General features: G+C 37.5%; 1 protein-coding gene across 2 annotated transcripts in view; it reads left to right on the forward strand.

Annotated features, from left to right (window-relative positions):
• Positions 1–25,245, forward strand: part of LOC131077272 (myosin-binding protein 3) — a 52,700-nt gene that overhangs the window by 11,817 nt on the left and 15,638 nt on the right. Inside the window, exon 2 of one of the 2 annotated variants that reach the window (XM_058014726.2) lies at positions 23,071–23,592. The exons of the other annotated variant lie outside the window; for it this stretch is intronic. Coding sequence (XP_057870709.1) covers positions 23,071–23,127 — 57 coding nt within the window. The 3' untranslated portion in view covers positions 23,128–23,592. Of the gene's footprint in view, positions 1–23,070; positions 23,593–25,245 lie in introns of those variants that run through there. 2 annotated transcript variants of the gene reach the window in all.

Consider the following 25,245-nt stretch of genomic DNA (forward strand, 5'->3'; position numbering starts at 1 on the left):
AGATTAGGTTTGGCAGTAGGCGAGCCCGGTAATTTAGGTTTCTTGGAATATATGTGTTCAAAAAGACTCCAAGTATGCTCACATGTGGGTGATTTGCATGGCTGGCTCAAGATGTGTCTCGCTATCCATCTAAGATTTTTGGTTTTGCAACCAAAAATATCACACCATTGCACTAGAAAACACATTATATGGAGATGATATCATGTAAGAATATCGTAAAATCTTACACATTTAATGATTATGTCCACAAAATAGTATGTCAAAAGTTTATAGTCTATCTGGCTAGAAGGTCTTCCTACCTTCCACGATAGCCTTAGAAGAGATAAAACCCCTTGCTTGCTTGTACATTGGCAATTTTGCCACAACTTCATGCAATTGTTCCAAAGTTGGAAATGTTTTCTCCATGCATATGAACAAGTCATGTGTGATCTCAACATTAAGATGTTTGAATGAAGAGTTATAGAACAATGTTGATCCCATCTCCTATCATTTATGCCTCGTGATGGCATATACCTATCCTTGTTATTTTCCATCTTACCCCTCATCACCTCCTTGGTCTTATCCATAGCCCCATACAAATATCCCATGGGGGATTTATCCCAATCCGCTAGTCTCAAGACTTTTACTAGAGTCTCTAAAAATTCTACAACTTGTTTAGCTACTTCCCAAAAACTAGTAGATTACATGTACTTTGCCATTGCCATGCCATCTACTTGATTTGTGAAGCTAGATCCCATCCACTTGCTTGAAACAAACATTTGTTTCAAATTCACTTTTTGTTGGCAAAGAGTTTGTAGTGCAAGGAAGTATGTTGCAAATCTTGTCACCCCTGGTCGAACTAACACCTTGCCCTCTAATAGAGTGCATCATACACAAAACCCTCATGTGATTATAGATAAATTTGGTAACTGTGCAAGCCTTCTGCAGTAGCTCCTGAACTCATTCAATTTTTCTAATGTTCTCTTGGGTTAGATCAAGACAAGGTGTTGCACATGGGGTAAAAAGTATGGAGGGATATTTTTTGTCTGGAGGCTCCTAGCAACAACACAAGCAACAACATTGTCTATAATAAATTTAACCAAATTTTTTGGCTCTACATCCATGACCACTAGGTCAATCATCTCAAACAATGCATTTCAAAAATATCGTGCCAATATCACAAGAGACAAGGAAGTTGATTAGGGTTCGGTTCCTTCTATTTGTCCATTCATTTGCCATAATGGTGCAACCACTACTAACCCACTGTAATCAATGCTCACTAACATCTTGTAGTGTATCATTGAGCATACCAACCTTCAATGTCTCATAAGATGGGGCTTGAAACCCAATACCTGCAGCTGCAATAGCATGTACCATACCTTGTCAATATGGAGACTTGACAACATGGAATGGCAAGATAGAGTAGTACTAGAAGTTTGTAATCACCTTCTTTGCTTGTTCATGGACATTGTTCCTCCATCCTGTACTCTCGAAAGTGGTTCATGGTGTATTTTCTAATGACACAAGATGAAATGCTGCAAAAATTATAGATGTATCCTACTGTGTGAGGAACTCGTGAACATCTAAGAGAGGAAAAGACAAAGCTTTGATTCTAGTAGAGGGACTCTAACATAAGTTTGACAAGAGACAAAACAGGTTGAAGATCAAACTTTTCTATGACAAATAAATTTACAGATTTCCTCTTGCCAAAGTGACTTCGGAATGCCAAATCCAATCACTAAGTGCAACTCCTTACACACCTGCCCTGCCTCCTGCACTATCTCCCTAGATTTAGATTATCTTCTCTTCATTAATATCAAATTAGAAAGTACATTCAGTTTCTTGCTTCATCATGAGTTTAACAAGAGACAAAACAGGTTGAAGATTAAACCTTTCTATGACAAATAAATTTACAGAATTCCTCTCGCCAAAGTGACTTTGGGATGCCAAACCCAATTACTAAGTACAACTCCTTCTGCACCTGTCCTGCCTTCCGCAGTAGCCCCCTAGAATAAGATTATCTTCTCTTCATTTTTATCAAATTAGAAAGTATGTTCCTTTTTATCAAATTAGAAAGTATGTTCCGTTACATGTATACAAGTTTATGCCTTTTTTTATCATTTAAATGGTTTGCAGCCATTTCTTTGATACCGCAGTTAAGTTATAAGGAAGATAGCATTAGATAACTTGCAATCAAATTATCTTCTTTCCATTTTTAGTACTTTTAAAGCATTATAGAGGCTACAATTTTAACAAATAACTACTGAATTGTATTTTACAGAAAAAAATTCAAAAACATTACCCATAGCTTTCAGTCTATGGGAGGCATAATTCTGACATTAGTTCCTTGTCTGATTGTATTTAAAAAGGGTCAAATTTGTCATTTTTGGAAGGCCAATAGCTATTACTACTGACAATCAAGGTGGACCTTTGGGGATCCTTTTCTATTTTTTTTTTTTTAACTTCTTCTGGTAGTAGTGTAACAAAACAAATTCTCTAAGCTTAACATAACTTTTTGACATTTTTTTCTAATATTATAGAGATGCATGGATTTTCTTCTGAATCTGGCTTACTTATGCAAGAAAAAACAATTTGTCTTTAGCTTAAAAATGCTAGTAGAAGCCACAGAAAATTTTCATGACAAAAATAAGCTCGGAGAGGGAGGTTTTGGTGTGGTATACAAGGTGGGTCAATATTTTAATCTTTGTCTAAACTAATTCCGATTTCTAGAAGTTGAATCTCCTTTAACTCATCAGATAGCAGTCATGGTTTATACTTAATCAGTCCACTTATAATACCTAATGATTAAAATTCTCACATAACTGCAGCCACATAATGATTTAAATTCTTACATTGAATCATTGAAGTTTGTTGTTGTATTTTATATGTAGCTTTGAGTTCCGTATTTCTTTTCACCATGACAAAGTACTCCTGGCTGATTCACTTGCTAGTAGTCAATGCTCAAGGAGATGAACTTTTTCACATAAAATATCTAAGAATGAAACGGATTCTGTTCTATTTATAATATTATATCCAAGATGCTTGATTAAACTCCGACACAAGAAGTCTCCTCTCAGACAAGTGAAATGCTTTAAGTTCAATATCAAATCAAAACAAACACATAGAAAGAACACTCGAGCACCTTTATGGTAGTAATATAAATATTTAAGAATTGAATGATGAGATTTTACTGTCATGATTTTTATAGATCGTAGTCATGGACGCGGGTTTGAATCTTGCAAAAAACCACAGTTTATTTGGAAATATATACAAAAATAATTTGTATGAGGCACTAAAGAAAACATTTAGCGGGCATATTAATAAGTGGGCCTACCTAAACTTGAAGCACCTTGACCCAATGACTCCCTAAACACTACTGCTTTGCTTCTACCTTTATTCACGTCCCAGACAGAGCCCGCGTGCAATCATGGCTGGAAAATGTCACACGTCTGTGTTTATATAACTTTTGTGGCACGTTTTTAAGGTTTCACAGGAGTCACAGTTCACGGTAACTTGCAGCGATGATTTCCCATTTTGGTGCAGGAGCACCTGGATGCATGCGCGATCAACACCAACCAAAAACAATTTATTTCTGTTGTTTGTTTCAAATTTTGCTTTGTTTGGTCACTCTCCGCTCAGTTTTGCAAAGTTTCGTTTCAGTTCATGACAAGTAGAGAAGGTATCATTGGGGTCATATGCTGACATGAAAGTTTAGATGCTCAAATATAAAAGCTATGTGGAAACATAGGGAAGGTGTAAAACCCAAATTGCACAACCTCTGCCAACGTCCTACCAGCCTGTGCGCAAAAAGAACTTTTGAAATAAAGTTTGATGTTTTAGTTGCAAGTGCCCTGGCGGACATGTATGTAAAATGTGGAAGCATGGACAGGCACGCAAAATTGTTTGACAAAATGCCTCGATAAAAGGTGTCTCATGGATGGCCATGATTACAGGTTATGCACGAAATGTATTTGTTGATAAGGATTTATAAATCTTTAAGTAAATGCGATTGGCGGTGTAAAGCCAACATCTAGCATCCACTCTGTCTGTGGAAATCAAAGAAGAGAAACTATTGAATTGATGTAATTGCCAAGTGTTCTCGAGGAGGTAAAATGCCTACCTTTCGGATTGCCAAAGATAGAATCTGAAAGGGCTTGCACGTAAGTAAAGAAACAATGAAATAACTACAGAATGCGAAATGAGTTGAAGGTGAACAGATATCAACTCATTTAGTTAGAGGGGTTGCATTGTGATAAAGGGGGATGTGCTGAGTTGTACGTTTGGCGGCTTAGTGACAGGAACAATGTGCAACAATGTACAGAGAGAGTGAGAGGCCAATGTAAAGGCTGAATTTTGTAATGAGATTTAGAGTTGTTTTATTCTGAGAAATTGTGAAGGAATTTTCTTCTTTATTGCAATCTAATTGTTAAATTAGAAGCAGAGAGAGTCTCTATTAATGTTTTGTATTTGAGTCTGCAGGTAGATTGGTTGAGTCTCTTGCATCAAATGGTATCAAAGCTTGTTGTCCTGAGGGTGTAGAGGATACACCAGGACTTGTGGAAGTGTGAAGCGGTTGTGAAGAAGCTTGTGTTTGTTGTTGTAGGTGGAAGAAAGAAGACCTAAGCAGCGAGAGCTTGAGGCCGTAATTGAAAGAGTGATAGAGATGCTGCCTTGAAGAGGAATGCCTAGAATTGAGGTGGTGTTTGAGTGATTTCGAGAGATGATACGAAATCATATCAGAAATGAGGTGAGATTAGCTATAGGAAATGAAAGTGAACATGTGAGTGATGAAGGAGGTGAATTGGAAGAACAAGGACATGAAAAAGAAGATGAATAGCCTATAGATCCTGGAGAAAGATTTTGGAGGGTTCTTTCGAGAATCACAAAAAGTAACAACATGGTTGTGGCAAGCTTTTTTGGAACATTAAATCCAAATGGGTTGATTGATTGGATAGGGGAGTTGGAAGAATACTTTGAAGAGGAGGAAATCAAAGATCCGCAAAGGGTAAAGTTAGCTCAAGCAAAGCTGAAAGGGCATGTTGCATTATGGTTGAAAGAGTTGTAGAAAGAGTGGGTAATGAATGGAGACCCCGGGATAACAAGATGAAATCAATGGTTACCAGATTAAAGAGAAAATTTATTCCTGGAGACTACAAAATGGAGTTATTCAAGAAGCTGCAAAATCTAAAGCAAAAAGACATTTGTGTAAAGGAATACACAGAAGAGTTCTACAAGTTGGCCATTCGATCGGGAAGGCATGAAATTGATAGGGAAAAGGTGGCCAGGTATATGAATGGCTTGCGGTTCAATATCCAAGATGAAATAGGTATGTTTTTCAGATTAACACTGTGGAGGAAGCACATCAATATGCATTGAAGGCTGAGGAAAAGCTAATGAGAAGGCAAATAAACAATTCCAAAGGTCGCAGAAGATTTGTAGCTAAGAAGGGATAAGCAAACAACAGTAAAGGAAAACAAATTGAAGAAGAATCCAAGCCCAAATGGAGCAAGGAAGTGGGCCAAAGTAAAAATGAAAAGGAGTTCTCATCGAGAGGACGTGGTAGTAGTAGCAGAGGGTTCCGAGGTAAATGTTTCCGGTGCGGAGAAGATGGTCGTCGTGCTTTTGAGTGTCCTCAAATGAAAGAAAGTACCAAGAAGAGTGCAGTGAGAAACCACTTGGCACAAGAGGATGAAGAAAGTGATGCATCGGTGAAAGGTGAAGACCTTGAAGGAGGTGAATCTCTCATGATGAGGAGAGTGTTGGTATCCCAAGCCAACTGAGGAGGAACCATCTCAAAGGAGTCTATTTTGAACTGTGTGCAAGGCTGGAGGGGTAAGTGTTGCAAAGTTATAGTAGATAGTGGTAGTATGGATAATTTGGTTTCAGCAGAGATGGTAGAGAAGCTAGGGTTGAAAAGGTGTAAGCAACCTAGTTCATACAAAGTTTCTTGGTTACAAGAGTGTTGTGACGTATTCACACATCGCCCCATTGCAAATGGGGACCCTTGCTTTTTGCTTTCTAGGGTTTGTTTTCTAGGTCTTTTAGGGTTTTGTCTGTTAGCCTTTGCAGGATGAGTGCTGTCGAGGGGATTGTTGGATTGCAGGCTTTGCTTGAGCCAGGGCGAGTCCACAGGGCCCCAGAATTAGGGTTTCTTTGAGAGTCTTCCTTAGGGCCTGGTTTTGCTCTTGTTGCTAATTGTGTCTTGCTTTGTGAGTGGGTATCATTCTTGAAGGTCCAAGCTAGGTCGAGTTGGTGAGTGATGAAGTTTGGAATGTCATCCTGATCTTCAAATGCTTTGAAATTTGGCTAAGTCTGGAATGTCCTGATCTTGAAATTTGGCCAAGTCTGGAATGCCCTGATCTTGAAATTTGGCCAAGTCTGGAATGTCCTGATCCTGAAATTTGACTAAGTCTGGAAAACTGAAGAATCCTCCAGAAACTAGATTTTGCAATATAACTCATGGAGGTCCGAAACCACTCTCAAACATCCTGAAAGTATATATGGAGTATAACTTAAAGTATAAGTGACATTTCCACTTATACTTAAATGTTATATTCCATAAAATGATCCTGACGGAGAGTCCAAAATGTCAAATTTCGCTTCTGACCCTTCCAAAGGGTCCAGAGCGAAAATCCTAAAATCTACCTATTCCTTTCAAATTTATGCTAAGCTATGCCTAGACCAAGGTAAAAGATGCCCTTGAGATTGCCCTTGAGTTGATGGTTGTCTCCAAAAATGATGATTTTAGGCCAGAGGAGGAAAATCGCTCCTGACCCTTCCAAAGGGTCTAGGGCGAAAATCCTTCAATCACCTATTTTGCCTTGCAGAATCAAGTTAAACGTAGGTTGGATGAAAGAAGAGAAGTATTTCCTTGCCTTGTGAGGTAGATTGAAGTTGAAATGATGAAGAAGTAAACTACAAGCAAAAAATTCGCTCCTGACCCTTCCAAAGGGTCCAGAGCAAAAAACACTAAAACCATCCTTTTCTCCAAATTTTGTGCTAAGTTAGGCCTATACTATGGTGGGAGAAGCTATTTAGAATGCCTTGGAAAGATGTTTCACCTTCAAAAATGTGAATTTTGAGCTAAAATTGGAATTTCGCTCCTGACCCTTCCAAAAGGTCCAGAGCAAAATTCATCAAAATCCCTATTTTCTCCTTGTGTCAAGTCAAGACTTTGAGTCCTAAGGTGTAGTTGAGGTTGAAATGATGTTTCTTTGCCTTGTAGGATGAATTGAAGTGAAGGAGATGAGGAATTAAGACCTAAAACTGGAATTTCGCTCCTGACCCTTCCAAAGGGTCCAGGGCGAAATTCTTATAGGGCCTATCCCTGGAAAGACTCTTGAACAAACTTTATTTTGGTCATTGCAACTCATTTCATAAACACCAAACACCAAGAATTTTTTTTTTTTCTCCAAGCTGCCATTATTGGGGTTTGAAGGTTGCTTCATTTTTCTTTCGAAGGTGCAGGCTACAGAGGAGTAAGACACATGCCAAAAGCTTAGGAATCATTGGATAAGGAAGATTTAGCTATCAAAAGTGAGTAAATCTTTCTTTTTTTTCAATTTTTGAATAATTCTTTCAAGATTTTTAAAGTTTATTTATTTATTTTTAATAAGTTTAAAATATGTTTTTGAATGTTTTATACATAATAAGGGGTTATAATGTCGATTTTTATTTAATTTTTAATTTATGTTTTCCATTTTAAGTTCATACATAAATGGCTGGAATCAAAAGTTCCAGTTCTATTGCCCGAGGCCAAAATGAAGGAATTCCTTTTAAATTGGATACAACATTGTCTCTTTGGCGGTATACAACAATGATTAAACAACTGTCTATTGGTGGGAGTTTTCTTTGGCTGTGTAACCATTGCAACTAGAGTATACGAGTGCCTATTTTCGAATGAAAGCTCACTTATGTGCCATCCTTGGACATAGAGTAAAAGCTTGTTGGGGGCCAAATAAAAAAGGTCTTCCATGTGATCTAATAATGTCTTATATTAAAGAACTAGAGGATGCTAACAAGAGAAGTAACAAATCAAAGAGTAATGCACCTCTTATTGCCAAGAAAAGCTTGAAGAAACCTCTTGGTGGTTTGACACAACCAGCTTGGCCCACATCCTTTCATGCCAATGGCACCATCTTTTGAACAAGAGACAGTTTTGGTTTCATGATAAAGAGGCCCATTGGATAAGGCCTTAAAAAATGAAATCAGAAAGGTTGTGGATTAGAGCATTGCTCGTTGCATTTATGGCAATGGGCTTCTTTTCAACATTGTTAGGTCACTTTATTTGTGGGAGATGGTGAATACCCTTTGCAATACATCTCATTATATTAATCCTGGGTATGAAAAGATGTGAACAACCTTATTGGCAAAGGAGAAAGCTATAGAAGGGACATCAGTGAGAGTGATCAAAGATACATGGCCGGAAACAGGGGCTGCCATCATTTTTGATGGATGGAAAGATTGCAGAAATATACCATTAATCAATGTTATAGCAGTGTCCCCTAAAGGGGTGATGTTTTTGAAGGTAGTGGATTGTGAGGGGCAAGTAAAAGATACAGGGATCATTGCTAGTTTCCTCATAGAATCCATTGAGATAGTGGGGCCTGAAAATGTTGTCCAAGTCATAATGGACAATGCTAAAATTGTAGGGCAAATGGGTCTATAGTAGAGGCTACATCACATTTTTTTAACAGCGTGTGTAGTCCACTCACTCAATTTAATATTGCAAAAGATTTGCACACAAATTGAATGGGTCAAACAAGTCGACACCGAGGTCGAGGAGATTCAAATGTTCGTGACTAATAATCATGTCACAAGCCATATTCAAGGCCTCCAACTTGGAGTTGTTGAAGGTAATCTATTTTTTATTTTTTACTAGTTGATATGTGACATGTTTTTTAATGCCATGCTAGGTTGTTGAAACATGATTTGCATCTCACACAATTGTCTTAAGACGAGTTGTGAAGGTGCGAGAGGCCTTGAGTTCTATGGTCATCAACAACTTTGTGAAGTTTATGAAGGTAGTCAAGCACAAAATGAGCCCAAAAACTAAAAGTATTGATACTAGATGATGAGTGGTGGGCTCATGTGGAATATGTTTTGAATTTCATTGAACCCCTTATGAGCATGATTAGGTATGCTGATGCTAATTGCCCATGTTTGAGTGAAATTGATGACGGCATGGGAACAATGCTAGAAGCCAAGTAACATGACCCAACATAAACATTTTTCAAAATGTGCAACAAATTATCATTGACCCTCAGGACAAGATGACCACCTCTTTACATCTCTTAGCATTTGCTTTGTCACCAAAGTATTATAGCAAAGAGGTACTTGCATTGTCGAGGAGGGTGGCACCAATAGAGATGGGGAGGTTGTTGTTGGCTATAAGGTTAAATTTATAAAGATATATACAGATGAAGAAATTCGAAGTATTGTCTTGAGCGAGTTTGGCCAATTTATATCTTCGAAAAATCATGATGTTTCCACTCTTCATGACAAATATAGGATGAGTGTGGATGAATGGTGCTATCTAATGGTTAAGGTTCCATTTTCTTGTAGCCTCCTGCAATTAAAATTCTCTTCCAAGTGTGTATTTTTTTATTTTTTATTCTTATCTTTTTTCATTCAATGCTATCATTCTATATATTATATTAACATAATTTTTTTAGAATTTATGCTTTAAGTTTTGATTCTTGAATTATAAAATTAATTACTAATTGTTGTACGCAAACTCGACAAGTTGCAAGTTCTTCTTCAGCAGAGTAGAATTTGAGTACAAACTCCATCCACTCAATCAAGCCCAATTGTTTGGGTGCAAGAAAAGCAGAGGACTTGGTCTACATACACTCCAACCTTCGTCTATTGTCACACAAGAAACCTAAATACAATGAGGGTATGACAAAGAATTGGGATCTAGCCACTGAGTATGCTGATTTAGATGCTATAGTTGCACAACTTGCCCAAGTCTCTATAGATGAGGTAGCTCTTGCGCTTGACACATGTACAAGTAGTGGGAGTGGCAATCTAATGGTTTATGGTTCAAATGAAGTTGAATCGAATATTGACCTTGATGCTTCTAATGAAGATGAATATTAATATTAAATATTGATTTTAATTTGAATTTCCATTTTGTAATGACATTTTGAGACTTGCATGTTATCGTTCTTGCAAATTATGAATATGATATTACGAGGTATTTAAAATTTCTATTTATTGGCAATTATGGATTTATGAGTATCACTATATATATATATATATATTGATGTACCTGTACTTGTACTTGTACCCAAGGGGGGAAAATTTGCTCGAACAATGTTTGCCAATCTATAACCAGCTATGTATGTTTTGACTGTTAGTAACTTTACACTGCAACTTATAATCAACAAGATGCAAAAAGTATGAACCATGGAAATTCATCAAACACCATTACATTCTCCATTGAAATCAAAGCACTACTCTACTTCTACTCTAAGTGAGGAAGGTGAAACCATGCTAGTTTTGAAAAAATAACTTAAGTGGACACCATCAAAGAACAATGTTTCATTGTTATTATCTCAATAACTTATTGCAACAATTTCATACAAATCTCCCTCCTTTTTCAAATGAAGGGGGTCACCCCTTTATATAGGCTTCAAGCCATGACTACATGCAAACCCTAATTAGGGTTTATCCCAAAAGATTCCATACACAAGATGCAACAAGGTGGGAATAAACATTAATACCCATCATGCCTATTATCCAATTAATTACAATCCTGCCAAAAATGGCACCCATAAAGCATTAATTAACCATTACATTCAAAAAGTGCCCATTATGCAATGAATGCACCCTCTTGCAAAAGATCGCCAATTGTGCAATAAAGATTCCTCCATGCAAAACCGTTCACGTTGCCATAAATGTCTACCATCCCTCCATGCGATGGTTGCATGCAAAATAATCAACCATAATGTCTTAAATGTGATGGCTGCATGCAAAAAGATGCTCCATTGATTTAGCATGTGTTGACCCGGTTGCCACTTGGCGAGAAAACTCCAGGAGAGAAAATTCTCACTTAACCAATTCTGATTTTTTTTGAAATTCAGACGAATTTTGATGCCTGAAATGGGATTTTTCAAAAATTTTCCTAGGGGGGATTTTCTTTTCCAGTTCATCCTTGACTCCAATTTTCCATGCCATGGAATGCATATTTCAATCTTGGGTGTTGGAATTAACACATGAAGGAATTTTCTTGTGGAAGGAAATTCCTTCCCTTCTTCATTTTGGGGCTACTCTTCCAATTTGGATGCTGGATGCTTGGTATGGAGGAGTTCTATGCCATGGAACACTTTCCACTACCCACTCTATTTGGCACCTTCCTTGATCTTGGGTGCTAAAACACCCCCATGGAGGAATTTTTCCTTTGTTAGCTTTTCTTTGCCTCCTTGGTTTTGGCGCTAGATACTTGACTTGGGCAGATTTTCATAGCATGGTGGAATTTTGTGCCTTGCTAACTTTTCCTTGGCACCTTGGTTTTGGTGCCCATCACTTGACTTGGGCGGATTTTCATGCTTGAGGAGGAATTTCATGCTTGAGGAGGAGTTTCAACTTTTTTCACTTTTCCATGACCCTGTCTCTCTAGCACCCACACTTGGACTTGGGTGCTAAAACACCCTAGTGGAGGAAGTTTGAAACTTTTTGTTTTTCCTTGGGGCCTTGAATTTGGTGCCCATTTCTCATCTTGGGTGCTAATTTAGCATGGAGGAGGAATTTTGTGTGTCGAGGAAAATTCCTCCACACACTTTCTATTGCTCTACTTGGTATTTGGGCGCCAAAACACTAGGATGGTGGAATTTTGGGGGTGGAGGAAAAACCCTCCACCACCCCATTCTAGCGTCCTTGCTCTTCCTAGAGCACTCCAAATTCACTATGCCAAGGAATTCAACCATACTTGCACATTTCTGCCCCGACGAGGATTCTTGTTTGGTTCTTCATCCATACTTAGTCAAATTTTGACCATTTTCTAGACTGGAGATGCCATATTTGGAATTGAGGTGAATTTGTGCTAGACAAATTTTTTATGCTTTCCACTTTTGGAATGGGCGTCCATACTTAGCCATTTCTTGATCACCTAGCCTGCTTTTTCCAATTTTCCGGATTTAGAAATGTTCAAGAATGCTCGGTCTTTAGTGTCTACCTGCTGATGAACCTGTTAGGAATTGATTTACTATAAATAGTAAGTGCTTTGAAATGTTAGGATTAGGGCAAAATAGGATGTAGAGACACTAAAAATAGAAACTTACCAAAAATGGAAACTACTAAAAATAGTAAGTTTGATTTTTGGCAAAATTAGACCAATCCGGGAGGCAGTGAAATCCCTAAAAAATAGGAACTTTCTAAAAATAGAAAGTTACTCAAAATTCGCTCAAAAATCACGTGTAGGTTCCTTGAAAGGTCCTAATTCCAATGCAACATTCAGTTTTTCCAAAACCCTAAAGAGAAGGCCTCAAATCCAAGTCTGAAGGGCAAAACCCTAAAATGGACAAAACAGGTTCCAGAGTTGGCCAAAATTACTCAAATGACTTGCAGACTTGATCAAATTGACCCCCAAACACTTGCAAATTGAGAGGACTAATGAGACTGTCGCAAAATGGCCCAACAAACCAAAGCCAAAAGACCAAGAGGACCTAAAAAGTAGGGGCTCCCCATTTGCAATGGGGCGATGTGTGAAAATGTGAAAACAGTACCCAAATTGGCAACCTAGGTTTTCTCTTTTCTCTTACCAAGGTTCTTTGAGCTCTTTGGCTTAATCGCATATACTTTTTTTTCTTGATGGCCCTTTTTGGGATATTCCTATTTTTTGTCCTAAAACAACAATTTCAACTTAAGATGAGAATTGCAAAATGAGAATTGTAGTATATGATGTACTTGTGCTTGTACCCAAGATCGAAACAATTTACCGTACTGTCATACCCACCACCACAACCAAATTGACAACCTAGGTTTTCTCCTTTGTCTTACTATAATGTCTCCAATTTTTAAGTGACAATTAATTAAATTGATTTTTTTAAGTTATCAAAAAATAAAAGATGATGACTTAATATTAATTAATTTAATTAAATAATAACAAAAATAATAAAATATTATTAAATGTCACTTTATTAAATAAAGTTATCCAAAATATTATTATTATTTAAGTCTACCAAGTCTGCCTAATGTTCTAGATGCTTCTTGGAGATCTTTATAAGGAGGTTGAATGACGTAAGACATGCTTTGGAATTGATAAATGTTTATGATTTTTGTAGATGAAAACCTTTAGGAGTTCAAGAAGCGTTGGATGAAAGCCTAGTTCTTTCGAAGGATGGATTCATGAGAGTACATCTGTGCCAAATTAGTAAAGTCTCCATTGGAGACAAATTTGTAAGATCAAAAGTTTGTTTCAGAAATAAAGACATTTGCATATATTTCTTGCTAGGAAATTTGTTATTATATTCTGAATTTTATTTGCTTATGTGGTTTGGTTATACGCATCTGTCCATTTGAGATTGGCACATGTAATCTTTGATTTAGAGGAGCGCACTTCAAAAGTTTGGCATATCAATATTAGTGGGCCCGATTCTTGTTATGCTCCATCTCATTATAGTCGGCAAGTGTTTGTTCTAATATTTTGAATTTGGTTGAAGAAGCCGATTCAATAGTGCAAAGGTTTAATATTTATTGTCGGTCCAATATTTAGTGAGAAGTTTAGAAAGAGAAGATTATATTTTAATAATCAATAAAGCATATTATCTGATCATTATATTATGTTGCCAAGCGATATCTTATTTGAAAGTTAATCTTTGCTGAGGATTTTATTTTAGTAGGAGGTTCTTGTTGTGATGTATTCACACATCACCCCATTGCAAATGGGGACCCCCACTTTTTCGCTTTCTTGGTTGGTTGTCTTAGCTTGGTTGTTGGTTGTTGTCGAGTCTTTGCTATTAGCCTCTTATTTGTAGTTGCTCAGGTAAGGATGAATGTCATGAGTTAAGAATTATGTAGGTGAGATTGAGATCATCTAAGTCTCTTAACTTAAGTCAATTAGAGTTTGAAAAGAGCATGAGGAATGTAAATGAAGGTTTGCCTCAACTATGTTGAAATATCAACACTTAGTGCAAATGAGCTTTTGGTGGTCAATTTGGTAAAGAAGGTTTCAACAAAGGATGAACTTTTGAATCGTGATTTGCCTTAAAAGATGAGATTGGACAAACTTAGTTTCAAAACTCTGACAAAGCTTTGGATGCAAATGGATTGCAAAAGATCCCCTAATTAGCCGACTAAGGAGTGGATTGCAAAACTAGTCAAGTGGTTGATCAAGGGTTGACTTGCAATGGTCCCCAAAAATGCCGACTTGATGTCAACTTGCAATGCTCCATCAAAATGCCGCCACTAGCAAAACTTGCTAAGGTGAAACAAAAGGGTACCATGATGAGAAGATGCAATGGTGCTCTCAAAAAGCCGCCATGATTAAGGAATTGCAAAGGTCAATTTGGTAAAGAAGGTTTCAACAAAGGATGAACTTTTGAATCGTGATTTGCCTTAAAAGATGAGATTGGACAAACTTAGTTTCAAAACTCTGACAAAGCTTTGGATGCAAATGGATTGCAAAAGATCCCCTAATTAGCCGACTAAGGAGTGGATTGCAAAACTAGTCAAGTGGTTGATCAAGGGTTGATTTGCAATGGTCCCCAAAAATTGCCGACTTGATGTCAACTTGCAATGCTCCATCAAAATGCCGCCACTAGCAAAACTTGCTAAGGTGAAACAAAAGGGTACCATGATGAGAAGATGCAATGGTGCTCTCAAAAAGCCGCCATGATTAAGGAATTGCAAAGGTATCCTTAAATGCCGCCTCTAGGCAAAACATGCAAAGCTACTTCAAAAAGCCGCCTAAGATCAAAGATTGCAATGTTAAGTCAAAAAGTTGCCTCAATGATAAACTTGCAATGCTAAGTCAAGACGCTGCCTCAATGATAAACTTGCAATGATGCCTCCAAATGCTGCCAAGGTGTCAACTTGCAATGGTGTCCAAAAATACCGACTTAGTGATAACTTGCAATGGGATCATGAAATGTCGCCAAGTATATACATTGCAATGGTGTCCCGAATTTCCGCCCCAGGCATTAGCTTGCAAAGGTTTTCTCAAAAGTCGATGTAATCAAAAGTTGCAATGGTCTCTTAGAATGCCGCCACCACATGTAAATTTGCAATGCCCCCTTAAAAATCCGCCAAGGTTATGCAAGTCGGCCTTTATAGTGAAGAGTGCTCAGCATAAGAGTAATCAAAAAGAGTTTTTTTAATAGGTGCAAGTTGGCCTAGGAGAATATGAAATGAAGAGACACCTCCTTATGCCTCAAACGCCTATATAAGAGGCATCTTATTTTCATTCTAAGACATCATTCTACAATATTTTGCTCTGCAATTCAAGAGGACAGCGAACTTCATAAAGCGATTTTCAGATTTATAATCTTCAAAGGCAAATTTTTCTACAAACTTACAAAAGGTGAATTTGAGTATTTCATAACTGCAAGAAAGGCGAATTATCTCTACATCAGCGATTGTGATTTCAGATTTGTTCATTTAATTGATCAAACACTTATTTACAAGGAGGGAATCAGTTTGGAGATCAATATTCAAATCTGCATCCCTGAAAATCATGATTTTAAAGGCAAAGCTCTCTACAACAGCGATTTTGATAGAAGGTTTGATCATTACATTGATCAAAACACATTTGTAAGGGGGTGAATTTACCTAATTGGCGATTTTGATAGCAGCTTTTGATTATTTCATTAATCAAAATTCATTCTCAAGCAAAGGCGATATTGAATTGAAGAGTTTTGTTCTAACTTATTAGCAATTTTAGTTCAATTTGGAGGTAGGCAAGAAGCAAAACTTGGTGAAATCTTGTGCATCATCAGACATCACAAGCGTAAAATCAGATCTAAGGCATAAAGTTAGACTTCAAAAGGTGGAATGAGATCTCCAAAGCATATGACTCAGACCTCGAAGCACTTCAAAATCAGATATGGAAATGAAAGATAGAATCACCATCTCATCATCATTTCGAAGATATACCAAATTGTAGGTTTGCGAAATCTATCCATATGTGTTTAATACCATCTTTGTTTATTTTACAGGTGACAAAGGATGGAGATACAAACTGCAAAAAACAATTCGGAAGCATGGAAGAAGATTCAAGGCATTGCAAAGATGAAAAGATTTCAAACATACCAATCATCGTAACACGAGGAAGTTAGGGCACTGGAATGTGAAGGGAAGATGATTTACATAATGAAGGAATGTTTTACAATCTTGAATTCCCTTCAGGAATACAAGAATCGAAGATAGTACACCAGGTGCACCATTCATCAAGTGTATCATGAACAAGGGAGGATCAATCAAGGTCATCACACAATCAAACAAGATCAAGGAAACAGATAGTTTCAGAAGAGTTAATCAAAGTTTGTTAGATCATAACGATGCTTCTCATCATCATCATATTGAGCAAACTGGATAATGTTGAGTATCAAGAGTTATTGCTCAACACTCTTTCATGATGATGAATCAATTCTACAAGAACAAGTAGATTGAGGTGGCGTCCCACCATTCCAACAATGAGAAGGTTCCACATCAACATGTTCGGGTTCAATGAACCAAACTCATCCATGGGGACTCAAACTCCAATGTACCTACCCCCACTATTTATTGGTTGAATATTCCAAAGAAGACGTGTCCAAATGTTGTAATTATTTCATTGGCCAGAATTGAGTTTTTTGTTACAAACCCTAATTAGGCTTTTATTGTAAAATCTTAGCCATTGATCTCAAATCAATTTGAGCCTTTGAATTGTAATGAGATCTCTATATAAGGCTCAAACTTCTCATTTGTAAAGGTTAATAGATAGTGGATAGTTAATAGTGAATAGAGGTTAATAGCGGATAGTAGATAGCGGTTAGAGTAGAATAGGAGGAGAAGGCATAAATTGTTGCCAAGGTTGTAAATAAACTTCCTTTTCATTGAAGTTATGGTTGAAGTTATTGAGGTGGCGTCCCACCATTCCAACAATGAGAAGGTTCCACATCAACATGTTCGGATTCAATGAACCAAACTCATCCATGGGGACACAAACTCCAATGTACCTACCCCCACTATTTATTGGTTGAATATTCCAAAGAAGATGTGTCCAAATGTTGTAATTATTTCATTGGCCAAAATTGAGTTTGTTGTAACAAACCCTAATTAGGGTTTTATTGTAAAATCTTGGCCAATTGATCTCAAATCAATTTGAAACTTTGAATTGTAATGAGCTCTCTATATAAGGCTCAAACTTCTCATTTGTAAAGGTTAATAGATAGTGGATAGTTAATAGTGAATAGAGGTTAATAGCAAATAGTAGATAGCGGTTAGAGTAGAATAGAAGGAGAAGGCATAAATTGTTGCCAAGGTTGTAAATAAACTTCCTTTTCATTGAAGTTATGGTGGAGTGTGTTGTTTCTTTACAAGTGCATGGTTTCTTGTTGGATCTTCATGTTAGATGATGAATAATTAGATAAATGAAAGGTATTTTGTATGATTCATGGTGAAACTTCTAATCCATATTGTTGATGTGTTTTTTAGGCACATGCGAACACAAAATAAAATACCTTAAGTATCTTATCCTCTCTTGAACAAAATCTCTCGGATGTTGAAGATTAGCTTAAGGATCATTCAAGACAACTCCAAGGTTCATGAATGTAGGGTCACTACGTGTGGATAAGCTCTATTGGTTGATGTGATTATGCTGGAATCACAAGGGCACTTACATTCGAATGCTTGATTTGCTGGAACTCGATCATCTGATGTTGCTATATGGTGATGCTCTTTGTCCTAAACTAGCTTGATTTTGAAAAAATGGCAAAAGGTAAAGGGTTGAGAAGGTCTATTCTAAGGCCTAGAATGTAAGAACATAGATGAATGACTATATGGAACCCTACTGTGCGGGATCTCACCATCAACTTGAACAATTTGACACAAGCTCAGTATAGTCTTTTAAGGACATTTCAAAGATGTTTGAATCGATACCATCAAACATTGATCACCATTCAAGTTAATGCATAAGCTATGGATGAATAACGATTCAAAGTTAAGCTCGTATCATTCCAGTTGACCACACAAGTCACACTTACAATCAGTAAGATGCTAGTGGTATGGACTGGGCGGATTCCACATAAATATATTCAACATATTCCTCCACTCAACCTGATAAACATGAAAGTAAATCGAGAAGCAAAGACCATGCGAGTTGTTGAAGTAACAAAGCAAATTCACCATAACTTCAATGAAATCAATTGTTCTGTACAACCATGTTTTGCAACAATCTTTGCCTTCTCCTACTCTAATTTTTATTCTAATTGCTATTCTATTCTCTCCTATTACTAACTATTAGTTATTGACCTTTACAAATGAAGAGTTTGAGCTTTATATAGAGAGCCCATTTACATTGAACGACCATGATTGAATCTCCATCAATGGCCAAGATTTTACAATGAAACCCTAATTAGGGTTTTTTACAACAAACTCTCCTTAGGCAATGAGAAAATTATATTAAGTGACTGTGGACCAATAGATATCGAGGGTAGGTACATCAGAGTTTGTGCATCCATGTATGAACTAGGCGCATTGTATCTAGACATGCTGATGTGGACTTCATTGACTGGAGGAATGGTGACTGGGATGCCACTTTTATCTTGCACTTTGTAGACTTGATTGGATTCATCATCATGAAGGGATATCAAGAGATATCTCTTGATACTCAACATTATCTAGCTCGCTCAAAGTAGTGGTGATGGGAATTATTGATGTAGCTGAGTCCTTCTATCCTTGCTTGCTTGCCTTGGAGTGATTGTATGACTTCTCCTTAAGATCCCCACTCCAATCTTCTTCCAACCTGATCCTTTGATCTCTTTCCTTACCTCCTGCAAAACAAACAATTGAGCATCAAACATATAAGATGTATAGCTTATATAATCTCTTAATTTGACATAATCTTTGATTCTAATTTTATGCAATTTTCTCCAAATCTGATCAAAGAGAATTGATAAAAATCAATAAGTTCATTGTGCGGAAGATAAGTTGAGTGCCCTAGGACAAATCTGGGTTGTCTTAAGGTGAATTCGTTGGTTGATAAGCTTGTTGGCTGAGCAAATTCGCTACTCTTTGGTGCTCAAATGATGAATCTCGCCTGCTCCAAAAGATTAAACCTGCATCTCCAATGATGAAATTCGATCTTATACTGATGGAATTTGTTGATGTTCTGCTGAAGTTTGCTGTTCAATTGGAGTAATTTACCGGCCTAATGACAAAATTCGCTTTTAGAGAGTAATTATGTTTTGAATTGATGCTAAAATGATCCTTTTGACTTCTCTTATATATGTGATTTAGGGTAAAGGTGTGTCTTTTGGGGTATAAGGCCGACTTACTTTGACAAAATAATAAATTGTCTTCCTCATGCTGGTCGACTCAACACAAACTTTCTTCATCTTGTCTTTCAATAAATTCGCTCTAGGCCTTTTGAAAGGACATGACATTGAAATTCACTCTTCGTCCTTAGGAAGGACATGACCTATAATGAAAATTCGCTCTTCATCCTTAGGAAGGACAAGACCTATAATGAAAATTCGCTCTTTGTCCTTAATAATAATTTCACTAAAAGACCTTGGTAAGGACAAGATGGAATTCCCTTTCTGACCTTGGTATGAACAACACTCAATATGTAATTCGCTCCTTGTCCTTTGCAAGGACAGGACCCAAAAATAGAATTTGCTCACTGTCCTTTGGAAGGACAAGGTCAAGGTAAAGATTCATTTTAAGACTCCTCCAAGGTACGCATATCCAAGTTCGCTCTTGACCCTTAGTAAGGACAAGGCATTAAGTTCGCCTTAGGACCTTCAGAAGGACATCAATTCAACATCCACCTTAGGACTTATCCAAGGAATTTCGCTCAATGTCCTTCATGCACCTCTTCCAAGGCTTTTGTTATGTCGTCTTGTTCCAGACATAGAAGGAGAGTACCATCAAGACTTCACTGGTATAGGGTTTCGGCAATGATGGTGTATCAAGCGGTTTGGCGGATGAAGGTTTTGCGTTGGTTATTGGATTGGTTGGGAGGAAGTGTGTGATCGCGGAAGTAAGTGAAGAACTCATCGTACCATGGGGATTCGGAACCGACTAGACGACATATCATTTCAGTTTCGGGGATATCATAAGCGGGGATCCAAAGATGTTCTACCAAGAATTCGTAGCGTGTGGAATTTTGCGGAAGATCCAAGAGAGATGCAATTGTAGCCATTGCGTCGGCAACTCGATTATGATCTCTAGGTACTTGCTCAAAGGTGATAGTTGTAAATGATTCTTTGTAACTATCCACCATCCTTAGTTTGATACTCATCGGTGACTTGTCTGATGACTAACTGTGAATCTCCATATACTTGTAGCTCTTTTAGATGCCATTGTATAGCCAATCTGAGTCCTGTTATCAAGGCCTCATATTTTGCTATGTTATTGGTGCATGGGAAAGTGAGCCTATACGACTTCGGGATGCTGTCACCTTGGGGTGTAATGAAAAAAATGCCTACCCCTGAGCCATGTCTAGTATATGAGCCATCAAAGTAGAGCTTCCACGGTTTTGTCGTTGTGATCATGAAGATCTCTTCGTCTGGAAAATCTGAAACAAGAGGATGGTCTCCTGTGAGGGGTGCATCGGCCAACTGATCTGCAATAACTTGCCCCTTGATAGCCTTGCGGTCCACATACTCTATGTCAAATTCACTCAGGATCATAACCCATTTGGCCAAGCGGCCTGTTAATGCTGCCTTGTTGAGTAGGTATTTGAGTGGATCAATTTTAGCAATGAGTTGTACCTTGTGTGTCAACATGTAGTGTCTCAGTTTGGTGGCTGCCAAGATAACTGCTAGGCAAGCTCGCTCAATAGGTGTGTAATTGAGTTCATAGCCTAACAATGTGTGAGAGATATAGTATACAACACATTCTTTTCCTTCTGCATTGTGTTGTGCCAGTAGTACTCCTAATGTCATATTTGTAGCTGAAATATATAGCAATAGAGGTCTACTTGGATCTGGTGGGATCAAGAACAGTGTATTCATCAGGTAATCTTTAAGCATTTGGAATGCTTGTTGGCACTTTGTATCCCATTGAAAGCGGATATTATTGTGTAACAGATGCGTGAAGGGATGACACTTATCAGCCAATTGCGCAATGAATCTGCGAATTGATTGTAGCCGCCCTTGTAGTGTCCTTAACTGACTGATGTTCTTGTGAGGTGGCATGTCCGTGATTGCTTTGACTTTCGCTGGATCTACTTCAATGCCTTTGCTTGAGACAATGTATCCTAGGAGCTTCCTAGAGGTCACTCCAAAGACACATTTCTTTGGATTAAGTCATACATGATATTGCTCTAATCTGTCGAAGATTTGACCCAGTATTTCTAGATGACCTTCTCTTGTTAATGATTTAGCTAGTAAATCATCAACATAATCTTCCATTATAGTGTGCATCAGGTCATGAAAGATGGTAGTCATAGCTCTTTGATAGGTTGCCCCTGCATTTTTCAGACCAAATGGCATCACATTCCAACAGTAGGTTCCCCATGGGCATGTGAAAGCAGTTTTATGTTGATCTTCTTGAGCAATCTTGATCTGGTTGTACCCTGAAAAGCCATCCATAAGAGAAAGCATTGCATGGCCCGCTGTGAGATCGACGATCATGTCGATGTTGGGTAAGGGGAAGGGCATGCCTTGTTCAAATCTTTGAAGTTTGTACAAATACGGATGCCCCCATTAGGCTTGTTGACAGGTACAATGTTGGAGATCCAATTGGCATAATCGATTGGTCGGATGAAACCAACATCTAAGAGCTTTTTGAGTTTTGCCTTGACAAGCACAACAATCTGTGGGTGCATCTTTCTGAGCTTTTGTTTTACCGGTTTAGCTCCTTCTGCCACGGTGAGGTGATGCATGACCAAATCAAGATCTAAGCCAGGCATGTCTGCATAAGACCATGCGAAGTTGATTTGACGCTTCTGGAAGAATTCATCAAATTTTTGGCTGTTCCTCTAGAGTTAGTAGAGATGCCAAATGTATTTGGTGAGGAGTCTCAGGGTTCCCCACATTGAATGTTTTGGCTTTCACTTCAGATTGATGGATTTCTAGAGTTGGTTGTCTCCTACAGCCTTCTTCAATCTTGTTCACCCAATTAGAGGGACTATTGTCCGAGTTTATAATGTGTCCCTTGACCATGCTTGATCTGTCCTGCCTTTGTTTGGTGTTAAGGGAATTAATTTTATTGGTCTTAGGTGAGTTGTCAATAGTTACTGACCAATGCCGATTTTCACCAATCTGACTTGACTTTGTTATAGAAAATGATGCCAATTGTATATTGTAAAATGATAATACCAGCCATGTATATATCAGATAATTGTAGGTGAAAGCCAAAGAATATTTTATTTCAGTGTAGTGCTTGTACAATCCAAAGGTGGACCAGGGAGGATTGTGTAGCAAATTCAAACTGCCTTTCTTGACTATGAGAAGCCTGCTTGAAATACACAACGGTTGCCATACAGAACACTACCTTCAACCACCACTAATAATTCTCTCTTAACAGCTCCCACGACTCAACAAGCAAATAATAAATAGTTGGATACAATCAGTCTAACAAAACATAACAATTTAATTGATATAATTTACACTTGCTTTGGTATTCTTTGCAAAATTATGATGTGTATGGTTTTTGAAGTTCAATGAATCTGCTTTTTATTTTGAATCTCTTGAAATTTCACAAGATTAGAGCATAAAATAGCAACATTTTTCATCAGTAAAACCATTAGCAAACATGGTAATCTGAGGATCCTCTCTTTGGTGTTCTTGCAAAACCATGATATATATGCTTTTTGAAGTTGCAATATTGCTTTTAACAACTTTGCTTTTGTGGACGAGTTCTTCACTTTCATGCAATAATAGCGCTCTAAATTTGTTACTGTAATTAGCTAACAAGTTTAACTTTTATGTTCCACTTAAGGTTTTGCTACATCGACCAGAGACACACCATTGCTTGAGTGCAAGATTGTTTGAGTAAACAAGATTCAAGGAATCACCAGTTGCATGGCACCCTTTGTGAATCAAACGCTGCGAGCAAGGATCACCAGTTTGCTAGGAAATATATGTGCAACTGTATGCATATGATCAAGATGTCAGATTTTGAGGGATTTAAATGGGGATTGTTGCTTAATGGTCCATAACAATACTTTTGTTGGCTAAAGTCTATTTACTTTTGATGGGAATTGATCTCTATTATGTATCATACCCATAAAAAAATCTTGCAAAGCTGTGAGTGGACAATGTTGGTATAAGATGTTGCCACAAGGGCATTCTATGATAATGCAGATAATGTTGAATGGAAACAACCCCAGAGATGGGAATAAGACCTAGAGAAACTTGCAAAAACAATAATGGGTAAGACCTATGAATAAAAATGCTTTTAATGGAAGTAATAAAATGAGACATTTTTTTTGGTAATTAGATAAACCGAGTTATGGGTCGAGGAACTTTCTTTGATGTGAAACAATTGTTTTTTTGACATTATTGAGCCCTCTCATTAGCAATAGACTCTAGCCCACCTTTCAAAGGAAGCTAATAAGCACTTCTTATTATGTTTGCTAAACACATAATGTGTCCTTTCTTTCTTCTATCAATGTTTCCTTTGGTTTTAGATACAATGTTTCAGCTCATACTTTAGAAGAAAGAAATGGTTACCAGTCGTCTTTGTTTTAGGGAATAGATACTCTAACCTGCCTTTTGAGATGAAGTTAACCATTGCACGGTTATACACTTGTGCAATGTTAGCTAATTATATTATGTCAACTCTTTCCTTTCACTTTACATATGTTTGCTTTGGTATTGGATACAATGGCTCAACACAAACTTTAGAACACAGAATTGGTTATCAGTTGTCTTTATTTTAGGGACTTGAAAGTCATAAAGCCAGTACTGCCTCTACTTTTGTTGATTTTGTGGTTTTATGATAGTAGGGGAATGTTTCTCATAGCCAGGCTAGTGAAAAAAAAAAGAGCAAATTGGCATGTCCTCTGTAAACCGAGTGAATAATTATGAAGAGTTGGCATTACCTGGTGGTTGTTATGAAGTGATGATACCAGTTCCTGTTTGGATACCATGCAGAGGGATAAATAGTGGTGTTTGCCTAGTACATGGAGGGGTATATGGGAAGTTGCAGAAATTAAAATGGTAGTATTTAGTCAGTATTTCATGTTAAGAACTATAGTATGCAGTTTCAAATAGTAGGTGTCCATCAATGGCTGCAAATGCATATTCATACATTCTTTTCAACGTAACATTGGAATCATTATTCATTTTGCCTGCAAGATTCAGCTTCAAATTTTAAATTTTGTTTTCAAATTTGTTAAACTAGGCTGAAACTAGGTGCTTATTGAATTTATTTTCACTTTGATTTTGTGAAATGTAGTGTCACAATGAGCTCTCATGACATGAGTGAGGATAAGATAGAAATTCATTCTCATAATGGAAACGAATCAAAATATGAACATGAGGCCGAGGGGGGTGACCATGAGGTTGATCCTTGAGCCCAATCTAGTTTCATGTTAAGTGCAGCAGCTAGTTTAGAGTGCTCTTCCGAATGATTGGCACAATATACTAAGGGTTATTTTGATCCCAAGTCTCATGTCAAACAATTTGCATAAAAAATACCAAGTACATCGGGGACAAGTGGTGGCACAAGGAAGTGGTAATGCAACATTTTTGGTGTACAATGGTTTGACAACATTACCAGAGTTAATGCGCACTTCCTTTTTATTCGAGGAAAAGATGTGGACACGTGTCCTTTTTTGAAAGATCCTAAAAACATCACATATAGAATCAAGATCAACAAGCTTTAGGGTGTTTCTAATGATAGTGTAGTTGCAATGCCTACTGCTTTGTTTGGTAGGGCACAGCTTCAGGAAAGCTAGCTACATGCTTCTAGTCATACATTTCAGACTAGAGAATTGATGTTAGGACCTTTGTCCACTTCTAGTGTTGTGGCCCAATCACGAGAGGGTAAGAGGAAACGCAAGTTGCAAAGTAACCCTATATTTGAATTGTTCAATGTGTAGCTGAAAGATGAGATAGAAGATGCCATTGGCAAATTTTTCTTTGCCAATGGCATCCATTTCATGTAGCT

Source organism: Cryptomeria japonica, chromosome 8, assembly GCF_030272615.1.
Source record: "Cryptomeria japonica chromosome 8, Sugi_1.0, whole genome shotgun sequence".
In the NCBI taxonomy this organism is placed as follows: Eukaryota; Viridiplantae; Streptophyta; class Pinopsida; order Cupressales; family Cupressaceae; genus Cryptomeria; species Cryptomeria japonica.